This window comes from Pieris napi, chromosome 22 (genome assembly GCF_905475465.1).
Source record: "Pieris napi chromosome 22, ilPieNapi1.2, whole genome shotgun sequence".
In the NCBI taxonomy this organism is placed as follows: Eukaryota; Metazoa; Arthropoda; class Insecta; order Lepidoptera; family Pieridae; genus Pieris; species Pieris napi.
Genome location: NC_062255.1, coordinates 7,448,103 through 7,463,814, shown reverse-complemented (window position 1 = coordinate 7,463,814; position 15,712 = coordinate 7,448,103). Strand labels below are relative to the sequence as shown.

General features: G+C 34.5%; 1 protein-coding gene across 2 annotated transcripts in view; it reads left to right on the top strand.

Annotated features, from left to right (window-relative positions):
* The window catches only part of LOC125060845 (neuropeptide CCHamide-2 receptor-like), an 82,207-nt gene extending 67,407 nt beyond the window's left edge, over positions 1-14,800 (top strand). The window contains exons 5-8 of one of the 2 annotated variants that reach the window (XM_047665952.1): positions 1,029-1,222; positions 3,559-3,679; positions 6,183-6,365; positions 13,872-14,800. In XM_047665952.1, the coding sequence (XP_047521908.1) occupies positions 1,029-1,222; positions 3,559-3,679; positions 6,183-6,365; positions 13,872-14,028 (655 nt within the window). In that variant the 3' untranslated portion in view covers positions 14,029-14,800. Of the gene's footprint in view, positions 1-1,028; positions 1,223-3,558; positions 3,680-6,182; positions 6,366-10,569; positions 10,720-13,871 lie in introns of those variants that run through there. The other variant, XM_047665953.1, reaches the window with a different exon arrangement.
* The last annotated feature ends 912 nt before the right edge of the window (positions 14,801-15,712 follow it).

Here is a 15,712-nt window from a genome sequence, read left to right as displayed (position 1 = left end):
CAAGAAAAACTTTCCCATGAACATCTGTGGCATAATGATTGTTCAAAAACATTTAATACCTTTTTCAAAGGCTTCAAGTTTAATTTCGATAGTATTCGCGTAACAGCTAGTACAACGGTCATTTAAATCATATTGCATAATAACTGAAATTTATGAAAATTCAGTATGAGAAAGAATACGTATTAAGATTCTAGTACTGTGTTTTCCAACGTACCCAACAGGGGGAACGGAACGGAACATTGATTGTTAAGGGGGCAATTCGAAAACAGATTTGACATTTTTCAATGTATGTTATGAAAATTTACTAACCCTGTTTTCTTTATTACACGGATAAAACTTTTAAATCTTTCTATATAAATTGACTTATTTATATGTTTTAAAGTTCACTCTTTTTATTGGTTAAAATAATTAATTTAAATTAATTGCTCCTTACAATTCTACAGTTTAAGATGACATTATTAAATCTGAATTCACAGATTAGTAAAAAAGTTTTACCTGTAATCACACCAAAAACAATAGAAATCAGACTTACGAATTACAGATTATGAAAATTTGGTTTGATCGCAACTTGTATTAGCCCGGATTTCAATCTTCTCACAATAATGACCATGAGAGTAAGATTTGTTAAGTATGGCTTCTATTGTTTTTGGTACGATGTCTGATCTGAAACTGCAAGAAACAACCGTTTTAGAGTTCAGAACTGTAAGGAGAAAATAATTTTAAGTTTACTTTTTTAAACCAATAATTTTAATTTTCGAGAATTAAGTCTTAAATATAAGCAATTTTAAGACTGAATTTTCCGAAGCTTTGTGGACATTTTGTGAAGTTCCTGTGCCTGACATCTAAAAAGTAGCTTTATCAGCGCCACGTTTAGCCATTGTGCTATGGTCGTCAGATAGTGACGAGGGGCTCCTAACAATGCCAACTCGATCCTAGGCTATACGACACTAGGTGACAAGGGGTTCATGTCTTGGAGGGTGCTACTTAAAATAAATAGTTTAATTGTGTTAACACAATATTTGTTATAGATGGATGACGTTAGCTAAGGCGCTCATTTACTACGCATTGCCACTACTGGTGATCGCGTTCTTTTATGTCCTAATGGCTCAAAGGCTGTTGGCCAGTACGAAAGAGATGCCCGGCGCATTACACGCAGGGCAAGGAGAGGCTCAGGCGAAAGCTAGGAAATCTGTCGCATGTATGGTCTTGATATTCGTTATAGGTAAGTACTACTAAGTCTTTATTATAGTTTTAGCATTCATTTCAGTTTTAAATATCAAAAGCATCGACTTTCCATACAATTTGCTTAGTGACACGAATTATTATCGAGCAATGAATTGTTATGCTTCTGTTTATTTCCAATTTCAACCACGTGTTCTTTTTTGATACAAAAATTGTACTTGATATTTTATTTATTTATTTACACTTCGTTGCAAATAAAAGAAACACAATACATAAAAATTATAAGGGATGCAACGGGCGGCCTTATCGCTAATAAGCGATCTCTTCCAGGCAACCCTAGTTAAAGAGAAAAACTAAAAAAAAAAGAAACATGATGCGTGCGAGAAGTGCAGAACCAAATGTTATATAAAAAAAATATATATATAGAAACTTAATCTAAAGTAATACAAAAAAAAAATATTAATAACTGACTAAAAACTTAAAAGCTAATCTTACAAATTCATGAACAGCGAATAGGAAACATAAGAATTATACAAGTCTCGATTGATGAGGATAGGATAAGGTTAAGAAATGATTATACAGAAGAGTTTTAAAAGATGACAGAGAGGTAGCCAATCTTACGCAGTCGGGCAGCGTATTCCACAACTTTATGGCGGAGATCGTAAATCCTAACTAACCTCCGCCTAAGAAGGATGAATTATTTTGTTGGTGATGTATTGTTAATAGACAATAGATATGGTCGTGTATATCAGCGTACCAAGAAATCGAATTGTCTATTCGTAATTAAAACCTTTATAACAATTGTCTCAGTTGGGAATGTGGGACATAATCCAAACAAATACAGAACCTCCATACAATTCAAGAGATTAATTGTAAACATACGAGTACTTTTTCGGGTTGGCAATTTTAGTATATCGAAATATACCTATTTTAAAATCTACACTTCATAAATTGTGAATACATTAGGAAATATGCATGCCCCAATAGCAATAACAATTTTTTTTAATAGGGGGCATACGGGCAGTAGGCTCACCTGATGGCAAGTGATACCGCCGCCCATTGACACTCTCAATGCCAGAGGGCTCGCGAGTGCGTTGCCGGCTTTGTAAGAATTAGTATATAATAGTTGTATGTACAGTATAAAACAGTTATCTTGAGTTGTTAGGTTAGCTAACTAATTCTGACTTCAATATTCCACACACACATATTATGTATGTTGTATGACCTTCAAAAGGCATCACATCTTTAAAGCTATAAGGTCACACATGACCAACACGACATATCATCAATCATTGAATAACAAGATCTCCTATAAATAACTTATTACAAGCATTTCAACTTGGAAGTGATTACACTCAACATTTACGTTATTTTAAGCTTCTTAATAAGAGGCATTGTCATATTCAGACCAATTACTGTAGGGGCTTAGAGCTCGTATTGTTTAAAGACAAAAGGTATATTGCTAGTAGATTGGTTCCATTATACTCCACTTGATATAGGCTTTTCGTAATAAATGAAGGAGCGGAAAGAAATGAAGAAAAGACGTTCTTAAATTCATCCGACGTCCTACATACCTACTATATGCCTATTTTGATAACCGAGAAGGAAATGGTATTTGCGCATTCCCCGCAGTTGAAAGACTAAGGAGGTGTGTGAGGAGGTGTGTGGGACTCTACTCACTCCAGGGATCCCCTCTGCTACTCAGAGAACTGGGTAAACAATACCCATTAAAACACTTCTCGATTGCATCTCAATGCAAGAAGACTCCCGTGCTCGCTTTCTTATTCTACGGGCTCATAATATTATTTCATCAGTACCTATGATTGTTTTAATCAAATGCTTTGTTTGTTTAATAATCATATTATTTGTATAGAATTGACATGATTAGCCTCAGGGGATCTTCATGCATTATAAATAAATTAATGAATTAGTTAGTTATTAATTCTCAGATTTTTAAAAAGTATATTATTTTCTTAAAATATCGGCGATTTTAAAACTGCGGATATTATTAATACGTGCCACAGCAGCTTAAATTAGCTTAAAAGTATGTTTCACATACCTATGAACAATGTGTGTCGGGAATGTAAAAGTCTTTTAAACTCTAGATGAAACGTTGTGTCACTAACTAATGTAATAGTTGTTTAGTACCCTTACGCAAGTGAGGGCAATTACAGCGATAGTGGTAGGTATAATTGAAAATGTGAATTCAATTTCAAATAAAAATAATATAATGAGCGGAGTAATGAGCGGAGCGCGCGTAGCATTTATGTAATAATCTTTGCAATGATTTTATATAAACGCCTTTACAGTTTTACACAACGACAAATACAGTATACATTTTTACTATGTTTATATTGATTACTGATTTTGTTACAGTGTTTTTCATATGCTTTCTACCATACCACGCATTGGAAATGTGGTTTTACTTATCTCCAACTGCACAAAGTGATTACAACGACTGGATCCACGCTATGAGAATAATGGGTTTCTGTCTTAGGTAAGTGATGTTTGTCAAAGTTCGTTGTTGATAAATTTTGGAGTAATTTACATTTTAACTCCAGTAACTTTGATGCTCTTTTGGAAAGTTTGGAAGATGAAACGCTTAATGTTTAGGCTAATATTTCGGTATAAGAAAACGATTACAAACTTTCCCTTTCTGTTGAGAAAATGGGTAAATGTTACCCTTATCACTGTCTTGTAATCGGTATCCACGGTACTAGACGCTGTTCACGAATTTTGTTATTAATTGAAAAATAGAGGATAACCGTTTAATTGCTATGTCTAGTTTCCATGGTAACCTGAGGTTGCCTGGGGTTCCATTTTCGAAATATTAGATTTTCTTTAGAATCACAATTGAAGTGACAATCCATTAAAACCGTTGGTATAGTTTCTGTGTGATTTAAATTCAAATAACGTATTGTTAATGTTTGTACGTAAACAAAAATACGCCCTACTGAAATAAGTTTAAAAGAATCGTATTTCGGTGCAATGGTTTTGAAAAATTTTCAATGTCACAATAAATTTCTACGCCTGTCTTCTTTTACTAAACGAGGGCGTCTAGAGTCTGACATTGAGCCTTCAAGACAATTTTAAACGTACATTTTAAATATATTTTTCTAGGATACGCCGGAACTTTCTATATTACGTAGCCTTTGTGAACTTGACGGTTGAAGTGTGAAATTTAATTCGGTGAAGAGGTACCCACATCAAAACACCTTTACGGCTTAATTGATTACGAAATAGCATTTACATATTTTTAAATATTTAGGGTTCGATGCACGACGAAATTTGGTATTTTGGATTAGATTGGATGTGTATACATTCACATTGATATGTACAATATTGCACATATAATGGGAAAGGTGTGTGTGTGTGGTACATTCTTTATGTGTAGCCAAGAAACCTCAAATGAGGCTCGACTGGTTGTACTTAGAGGGGTGCTGGTCCCAACATTAATGTACCTATTGAATTTTGGGTGTGACAGAGAAAAAATAAAGTAGTATACATTATGGATGAGAGAGCAAGTATGTGTGAGCATTGCGTGATAACATAAGCAATAGTGACGTTAGTGAGTTAAAAGAAGACGTAGTGAGAAGGATACGAAAGAGGTGGTTGGTGGACTCAGTTTTCACTTCCGTCCGTTGTGCCGTGTGCGTAAAGTCCTTGCTAACTAAGCCAGCCTAGCTTCTTCCAGAAGCACAAAAGTCTCCAGAGCACTTCGCAGGCGTCACGCGACCTCACTGCTCCGAGGGTTTCTACATGTTGTTTGGCCACAGCCTCGCATTCCAGGACTACGGATACGAAAGGGAATTCTTAGGGCGTGACCAAACAAGCCGTGCAAGGAGCCCGGCAGCACATGCGGCATTCGTAGGACACAACAACGAATGCTCAATGTGAATTAGGGATGCCATTACACTGTATTTTATTTTTTTGTCAATTATTAATGCAAAAATCATCGATGTTCGGCTTTAGATTATGACATCGATATTTTTCTAATATCGATCATCCCTAATAAGAATGCACCTGCACACAATAAAGCGCGCGGCACTTGCACAAACAGAGCGACACGCCGCGCTATATTTGGTCACGCCCTTAAGTGGTTTTGGGCATGTAGAAAGTATGACTGAGAAGCGGCTTTGGAAGGCAATCGTGAATGGTGAGGACGGGTTAGGTAGGCCTTATCAGACATACCTGGAACAGATCCAGGACGTACTAGAGAAGGGACAGGTAAAAATTACTTATAAGGGGCGAGCATGCATGGTGAATGTCTTGACAGTGGTAGCGAGACAGGTATGTCAGGACTAGTGCAGATCCGTGGTCTGAGCCTGCCCCTTCTGGAAAAAGGCATGAATGTATAAATAAAATAAAATTATAAAAAACATCCTCAGAAATGTCTGTACCATACCGAAAATAAGTAACTTTTGAAAACCCAGTTTTTTTCATTACCCGCTTTTTAATTTTAATTCCTGCAAAGCTAATCAATGTTAATGAAGTTTGTCCCTCGTGAAAAGCGTCCGTTTCCGGTCTATTTAATATTCTTAACAGATTTAAAAAGATTTTTTAAATTGAAAGTGTTCATTCAAATATAATTTTTAGTACAACTTATCGATTATTTTGTTTTTGTCCTCTCTTCGCTTAGATTTAGCTACGCATAGCATTTATTGATACAGATTTCTGTATCTGTTTCATGATCATTTACATGAACATTTACATTTTACATAAGTGTAATACTATAAAAACATATAGAAAATCGCTGAAGAAAAATATGATTAAGCAATCGTACTTATTAGATTATTATAGATACATAATGGAAGACGCAAATCTATCACATGGGATCATAAAACGCGACCACGATCGTCATTTATTTATCTATGCGCCTTCGTATATTGTATCAAAGTTGAAGAAAGTGATTTTTACTAGTCTATATCTAACATTAAATTAATAAAGAATTCTGACGTTTAAATACTGTTATACCTTGAGAATGTGTACTTTACCCACAGCTTCCTCAACTCATGCGTCAACCCAGTAGCATTATACTGCGTGAGTGGTGTCTTCAGACAGCACTTCAATAGGTACCTGTGCTGTCGCCGTGGCGCCCTACACCCTACTTGCAGCTCCAGATTGTCTCGGACAGCCATTTGTGAAACGTCCTTTAGGAGCACGCAGCGGCTTCGATGTAATAGGTAAGTAAATATTATTTTGTATTGTATTAATAAATATAATTTAGTTGTAATAATTAATAAATAAAGGTGGGCTAAACAGTATCAAGCTACGACGGTGAAATCGCAGCATAAATAGCAGGTAGATAAAGATGAAAAACTAATGTATGGACCACAAGTGTGACGCAAATAAAGCGAATATTATACGCACTTTATAGATTTTAAATTTATGTAAAATGGCCTAGGCGACACTGGTTAAACGATATTCCCAAGGGCGTTTCAACTAGTGTTGCCCAAAATCGGTCTTGGTCTTGCAGTCTTGGTCTTGTTCTTGCGCTTTTGCAAGACCAAGACCAATACCAAGACCGCCTTATTATAGCAAGACCAATACCAAGACTGAACCCTGCAAGACTTGAGCAAGACAATACTTAAGCCTGCAAGACTCTTGCGTCTTGCAGTTAAGACAAACTGAGATTTGGGCGTTATTAAGTAGGTATTTGGTTTCAATCCCGATTTTGAGAAACGTTCCCCAGTATCAAAACCGTAGGTATCACAAATCATAACACTAAACTAAGGGCTGCAGTTGTATTTGTAAGTGGCAACGTGCCGCTCGTCTGAAAGCACCCTGAAACGTATTGTATATTGATTAGGTAGGTAAGTACTTATTATATTTCAACAATTTATTAAGTAGGTAGCGTGTTAATACTCACAAATCTGTTCCCTAATAACTTTCTAGCAAAGTTCATACCTTGTAGGTATCTACCTATAATAATATGTTATGCTTGTTTATGTCTAATGTGCAGATCTAACGTTAGTACTCGTAGGTTGGTATGTGCTTAAAATTATAGTTAACAAAATTATATAAACATCATGTAGGTGTGAAACTTATGTTTCAAAGTTTATATTATTCTTCTATTTAGCAAAATTTAAAACTAACAGCGAGTCGAGTAGGTCTAGTAACAGTTTCTACGGCAGCCAATACTATGGTACAGACGCCAGCACATCAAGCTACTACAATCTATCAAATTTCTTCAAAAGATTTTCAAGTTTATCGCTAAAGAATTAAGGTTCAAAGTTGATTGGCGAAATGTGACGTTCTGCGAATAAACTGTTGGTCAGTCGGTGTATTAAATACCTACTTATTTGATAATTTACCGACAAAGACACCGCGGTTTGGAACAAGTGTAACACAGCATTTGACACTGAGCGCCGTATTCGCCGACAAAGAGTACGGACAGAGGCACACAAATTTTTACCTATTTTGGTAGGGTTGGTATAGGAGTATAAAATTAAATGACCTTGAAGATGTCCCAGCAGTATGTAGGTATATATTGAATGCTCTGAGTTTTTTTTATTTAAATACATTCTCAGACTGGCTTGAATTCGAACACTACAGCGTTAAAAGCTGTCGGGCGAGATGATAATTAATAACTAAGTAGGTATTGCATCTATTGAATTGCGAATATTTTGATTTCGAAATAATCATTGTTAATATCGGTAAATGATAGATAGTGAATGATACCTAGGTACTAAAATGTGAGCAGCAAGATTGAAAAGTGTATATGCCATGTCAGTGCTTTCAATAAGTTTATTTTAAAAAAGCTCTCTAGTAAGATTTAGAGTTTACCATTCAATTACACACAACATATTATTGAAAAACAAAAATTATGAAAAAGATATTTAGACTGAGTACTTAGGGTCGATTCGACCAAACAAGAGTAAATCTTAATCTTAGAATAAATCGTCAGTTAATCGAGAGTAAATAAATTTTACGTTTTACCAACTACAAATTCTAAGAATTCGAACCGTTTCGCACGGAATAACAGCTATTCCTAGAATAATTTAATGGCGTCAGTCAGTCCAATCAGCTGATTTCTGTCATTTCACAAATATGTATTCTGTGTTTTAATTTCAAGTCAACGCAACGCACTAAATTAATAGTCTGGCATTGTATAATGAAACGTTTAAACAATTTAGTATTTATTTATTTATTTTTAGATTTTTTATTTTCTATAATATTAGAATGAAATTCAACTAGGCTCAACAGAAGTTCCTTTTTAGACGAAAGCCTCAAACAAACAAGAAATAAAAACTTTTTGTTGTCGTTTAACACCTGTTAAAAGCTACTTTTTCACACTATAATACGGCAAAATCGAGTTGACATGATATATGCTCTTACACTGTCCCGTTGTAGAACAACATTTATTTGCCGAGTTTTATTTTCGTTCACCATTTTATTGCTATTCGCGTATTGTTATTCCTAGCGCAATTATACTATCGATTACGTGCACAAACGACTATGGATTTACTCGAGATTAAAATCATGGAATAGATTATTCTTGGTATAGTTACTCGTGTATAAATTGAAGTTTGGTCGAATCGACCCTTAGGAAATTAGTAGAAAAAATATTCTATCGTGGATACCTAGTTATTAAAAAGTGGATAAACGTTGTATTTACTTAATTTTATTTTTCTGTGCTAATGCCAACATTGACAACCCCACCAAAATAGGTAAACATTTAGTCCGCTTCTAGACTTTGTGTTGCCGCCGTCGCTTTCATGTCAAAGGTCGCCGCCACTGCCCATGTTCTAAACAATAAAATAAGTTTCCGGGTGCTCAGAACGGACGCAAATAGATTATGTTGTCCTCGCAAGGAAGAATGTAGTCGTAAGGATAGGTAGATTTTATAAAAATTGTTGTAAGTAATAAAAATATACCTAGTTTATATTATTACTAGCTGGCCTGGCGAACATCGTACCGCCTAACAGTCGATTCTTTATTTGTTTAAAATACTTATTCTGCTATTCGGGACACCGGTCTAGCTAGTAAGATAAAAAAAGAAAATTGATAAGACAACAAATACATTATGTCAAAAAATAAAAATTTACCTTCCCGGAACCCCTCCACTAACACTTGAACTTTATGCTATGGTATTAAAGTTCAAATTCACTTTTAAGTATTATTACGAATATTTTGTATGGGAATATAGAAAAGTGTTGTTTTTAGACTGATTCACTCAATTTTATTTTAATTTTTCTCCATAAGAACCATCTTCGTACTTCATGGTATATTATTTAAAAAAATCAGACAAATCGGTCAAACCGTTTTCATGTTATGTCGTGACAACGGAAAACGGGTTTCATTTTTATATATATAGATTACCTATTATACCTTTTTAAAGGACATTGCACTGCAAAATTGGAAGTGGGTGATTTTAACAAACTTGAAACGTGGAAAAGCTCCAAATATGAGCGACGTCATATTGCTTTACGCATTTTGTTTTAAAATCATCGAGAATTGCAGTGTCGGTTTATCAACTTCTATCGTACCTACTCTAGTAGCGACTATTGTCTTCAGCGATGATTTACTAAATAAATAAAAATAATCGTCGTGTAGGTACGACGATTATTTTTCTAAGGAATACAATTTTGTTGTAGTAGGTACCTACATCGTTTCTTACTTACACATACTTTAACGACAGTACCTACGTAGCAAAGCGCGACAGTCACGAGTACGACAAATTGCCTAAAAAATGTACCTACGCACACTGTAATGAAATCTGCTAATCTGAACACAATGCCTGTGGCCTGCCTGCTATTATTGGTTGATGTACAATACATTGCTGAATGCTCCAGGATAGCCCGCAAGCCCCCACAAATAGCAATAGGCAAATAGGTATTTGCAAGTCTTGCGAGACTTGCGAGACTCTTGCTGCAAGATCAAGACCAAGACCAAGACTGAGAGCGCAATACCAAGACCAAGACCAAGACCAGGTGTATTGACGCAAGACAATACCAAGACTGGCCTAAGTCTCGTCTTGGTCTTGCATTTGGGCAACACTAGTTTCAACATTATTAATTCTCGTGTCAGGGTAGTGACAGCTAAACTTAATTGTGCTTAACTTAAGTGGTATTTAAATGTATAGAAAATGCTTTGAGAGAAACAAAGATTAGATAATTATTATCTTAAATAAAATAAATAATCAATTAAAATAAACAAAAAACAAATACATCAACTATTTCAAGCTTGTGTTACCATTACTGATAAACTAACTGTGAAATTTGTTAATATTTTTGCATAATTAAAACTTCTCCATGTGTACCAAACACACAAAAAAAGAGAGTTAGTTATAACCCCTAAATGATCCGCTAATATCATAAAAGATAAGTGCCGTAACAGTAACCATTGCTCATCAAGTTAATAAAAGAAAAGCGTTTCACATCCCAGATGGCGCAATTTCTTACAAGGCTCCGAGCCTTTACCTGCAGAATTGAGACAAGCCCAACATGTACCTGCAATAATGGCGAACAAACTGTCGAACACGTGCTCCCACCGTTCAGTCACGACCTGGAGCAACAAACAATCATTTGCGTGAGGTTATAGAACAATTAAAGTGACAGCTCTGTCACCGTAAAATTGTAAACACCGTTAGATTGTAATCTATCTCGCGAGATTGTAAACTGTCGAAAGATTGTAAACCTTAACGAACTGCTTACAATTTAACGTATTATTATTCGGTAGATTGTAATCTATCGAAGTGAAACCGTCAAAACGAATTAACAAATAAATATGGTGGCGCGGGGCATATTCTGTTCAACCAATCAGCGCGCGAGGTGCGGTCCCTTTCACAATTTGACGGTTAAATTGTAAGCAGTACGCTGAGGTTTACAATCTTTCGACAGTTTATAATCTCGCGAGACAGATTACAATCTAACGGGATTTACAATTTTACGTTAACAGCTCCACTACATTCACACTACACACCACAGATTTTTCAGCCTCTATGAATTTTTTTTCGTCTATGAAACGAGCTTGCGGGACGACCAAAAAGGGCAGTCTACGCAGCCCATAGACACCCATTTTTAGTGGGTGCGTTGCCGGCCTTTGAGGGACGAGTAGACTCGCTTTTTAAACATTTGGAGGTCGTATCTCTGAGGGAAGACCCCCCCGGGAGTCGATTCCACAGTTCGCTAGGTCGCAAAAGAAAATGCCTTGTGAAACGGACTGTGGAAGACCTCCAAGATGATGTTGGTGAAATTAAGAATACGGTCCTAAGCCCGTAAAAGACTATTTCAAACTAAAAATAGAATTTAAAAGTATAGATAATTAATGCAAAAGCATGCAACCCGTTGATTGCACGTTTTTTAAATAAAGGAAATGTCCTTGTGTATTCAGTATTGTACCTGCACGAACAATTTTTAATATCTTCGCTTTTTATATTTTATCACTTCTTAAGTGTATAACAGACCCTTCAGTGAATATCTTTTGTTATTATTACACTAGACGTCTGTCACATACCTATATATGTTACTGTAAAAGCTCGAACTACGGTTAATCTTAAGATTTAAGTGTAAGTCTTAGGATTTACCGTACCGAGTTGGTAAATGTAAGTATTTCTGAAAATACGACGATTTTTTTTTAGCTTTTACCATTCGAATTCAGTATATGCTAGGTTTTACTACTGTCAGCTGGTAGATGTTGGTTTAAGGAATAAAACAATGAGTAATTCTTAATTATTTACTTTAATGAACTATAAGACAAAACAGGTACATAGTATTATAAAGGTATATGATAGTAATAAGTAGAAACTAATACCAACTTACTTAAATTATTTTGAAAAATACATAACGTATATCTCTGAATATCTCACCTACATAAGGTACCTAAAAAAAACATTTCGCTTGTTACAACACGGATTGCTATTGTGGCATTTAGAATTACAAAGTAATCCTGATGATCTGCAGGTGCATTTTTTTGTTCTTCAACATTTACCGTGCCATTAATGTAAATCCTAAGATTTACCAACGGAATGGTGGTAAGAGTTCGAATCGCAAACCTTGTGGGACATTTACCATTAGGAATTGGTAGATCTCAGGTTTTACTGGAATATCGTAGGATTTACTGCAGTTCGAGCTTTTACAGTAACATATATACTATACATATTTTTGGTTTATTAAACTTAATCGAACGATATTCTAATATTTATTAGAGTGTAGAGCAGTTCTTAAGTCGAATATTCGATTAATTATAGATTACTTTAGCTAAAATGTATTCCCCTTTCTTGTACTTTACTTTAAAAAGGAAGTTCAGTAAAGCCTTTCACGTCTAGCTGCGTTAAATCGCTCAACTGTAGGATTTTGGCAAAACTTTTCAAAGTTCTGAAGATTATTTGTTGAGAGTTACAAAGGGTCTATGTCTTTGTCAAATGAATTATATGAAATAAGGAAACTATTTGATGATGATTAACATGGACCGTATATAACAATAAAATAGTAAAAAAATCAGTGGCGCCACAACAACTTTTTAGGTCTTGGCCTCAGATTTCTGAATCTGTTTTATGATCATTTTTAAATCTAATAGGCAAGTAGGTGATCAGCCTCCTGTACCTGACACACGCCGTCGACTGTTTGAGGAAACCATGTCGGTTTCCTCACGATGTATTCCTTCACCGTTTTAGCAAATGTTAAGTGCGCACATAGAAAGAAAGTACATTGGTGTACAGCCGGGGATCGAACCTACGACCTCAGGTATGAGAGTCGCACGCTGAAGCCACTAGGACAACACTGCTCTTAAATAAAACAGTATTAAGGCCAAATGATACTTTTAGGTAATTTTTAAGATTCCAGAATTATATGAACAATTGATGTATAGCTTCGAATATTAGATATATGTAATCATTATTTTTATTTATTTAAAAAAAAAGCTTCTTATCATGATCGAAATGTGAAGCCTTGGGCAGTCAATCAACAATGGCTTGAATACTTTCCATAGTCTTAGTCAATTAGAAGCTATATTTTTCTTTAGAGATAGACTCTATACTACCTAACAGCCCTACATGTTGACTCATCCAAAAATTCCCATAGACAAGAAACCTGAGACAAAAATACGTCGCCCCAGACGTGATAGAGACATAAGTCACGTGACCAAGCGCAAGTTGAATCATACAGTCATGTGCGAATTTGTCAAAGCCGCATTACGTTTGATTAGGATTGGTCAACATCATCTCGTCCTAGACGTTTTGACGCCACATGATACGTCATGTTTATTTATAAGTAATCTTACAACTACACATATCCGTTTTATAAAAGAAAACATTATAATATAGAAAGCCAAAACAGATTACATTGATAAACAAAATATACGAAACAGAACACTTAAGACAATTAAGTACATTTATAGTTAAAAACCGAAACAAAACATTAAACAAACTACATCTTAATATTTCAAAGAAAAATCTAAATTGTTACTACTGCTAAAGTCAGTCTTCTTCTTAAAATATTTCCTTACACTCTCTTTGGTAAGATGGAAAATGTCATCTTCAAAAAATTTATTGTAGTTATAATAGCTAAAACCCGAAACAATTATTACCGTTTGTCTAATAACAATTGAACGCAACCTTTCGTCTTTTGTTTTATATTCTCAGCACCATGGTCTTAAATTGTATCTACATATTCTAAATACAAAGTGCTTGCGAATCTTAGGCATTAGACTAACAATACCATGTATTTATATTTCTTTATTGTCAACAGGAACCCTACAGAGAGCGTCGTCATTTCCAACTATGACTACGGAAGTAAAAAGAAAAATAATTTAATATCCAGAAACAGCGATGGTGTCACAATCATGACCATCAGAGACTCCAATGATTTCCTCACCGACGTCAATGAAAAATGTATTAACAGATAAATTATTTGTAATTATTTTCCTTGTAATTTTTTTTCATATTTTACAGATTTATTATAGTTTAGGACCTTGTATAAGAAGGAAATTGGATCAAGGAATTGCTAGTAGAGATTGAAATAAAATATCTTAGTGGGAGGTTGTCGGATGTTTATCTACTACACTTGCTTCTGTAATTTAATTATGTTAAAGAGTTAAACTCGATTCAATGGCTTTCCATTCATCCAAGTTTGACTTGAAACAAAAGTTTGTTTTTATTTGAAGTATAAACTCAAACAAAGAATTAATACAGTATTTGTGTTACACACATTGTAAGCGTTTATTATTCATAAAAGCTAATCAGTCGTATCATTTGTCTCTTTTTATCACAGCGAAAAGCTTATTTGACAGAAAGAGACAATAAGAACAGATTAAGTTTCTACACAGATGTAAACTGTAAAATACTAGTCAAACTGTATATAGAGTTATCATTTTATTTATTATCAGTAGTAAATATTTATATAAATAAGCAACTTACAAATAAATAATTAATATCATAGTAGGTATAAGTCTTAAATATATAGATTCTCCATTCCATATATCAATGTGTTAATTGGTTAGGATGTAAAGTATTATAACTGTAATCATTGCGTGTTAATTAAGTGCGAAACTACTGCTTGAGCATTTTGAAACCTCAGTCTCAAATAGTTAAAAATTGTCTTCATTTATATCACTTCCCAAATGTTTTTCTTTAATCGTGATTTTATATTATTTTATTAAAATTAATAAGAAAACTAGATAAATATATACATTTGATAAATAGTTCTTTAAGAGTAGGCTTAATTGCTTTAGCTTTAATGTGATATATAATGTGTAGAGTACCAGACTCTGTAACTCTCAAGAGCAAAAACTTTGTATCAGCGACGGACATTAACGCCTGAATCCAATAACCTATCTCAATCCATATTCCACCATCTGAGATAGTAATCTTAATCTTAATGTTGTAACAAGAGTGCCAATAACCAATCGACGGATTATAATACCCATCTGTCGATACAAGCTATCCATGGGAGGTCGTATCGGTGTCTGTGGATAGACCTTTGTATGAAAATGTCAGATGACGAAAGCTCGATTTCAACAGTTAATTATTTTAACAGATTTTAACTAACACCAGTTTTTTAAATAATTTAAAAAAAACCGTTTGTTATGTTTTAAACATACACATGTATATTTTAATGTTATTTGTACGATTTATTTACTTTATTTGGTTTACATTGATTATCAAATGAGTGAAAACTCGGTAAAATGGAACGACAAAGAGCATTTTATCCGTCGCCAAAAATTGATTGTCTTCGTAGGGTTTGTTTATTGGGATACAGATAGGAGATCGATCGACTGTCACGGTCTGATCTCCGATTGTTTTCAATCTTAGGTTGTGGATTGATTATTGGGTTCAAGATATCGGGCGTAAGATAACTACACCAAGATTCCATACAAAGAGGTCGCCATCAGTATTGCTCTCTGAAGTTGAGCACTTGCTGTTCTATTTACCAGACACCAACGTTTATCTTTGATTAGCTCGTGCACTTGTACCTTAAGGACCCAGAGAGTACTCCAAAGGAAACATCGTTTCATCAACTTCCTTCAGAGGAATTCCTTCGTTAGTTTATTTCATTTGTGTTTAAGTAAATAAGGAAAATAATTTATTTAT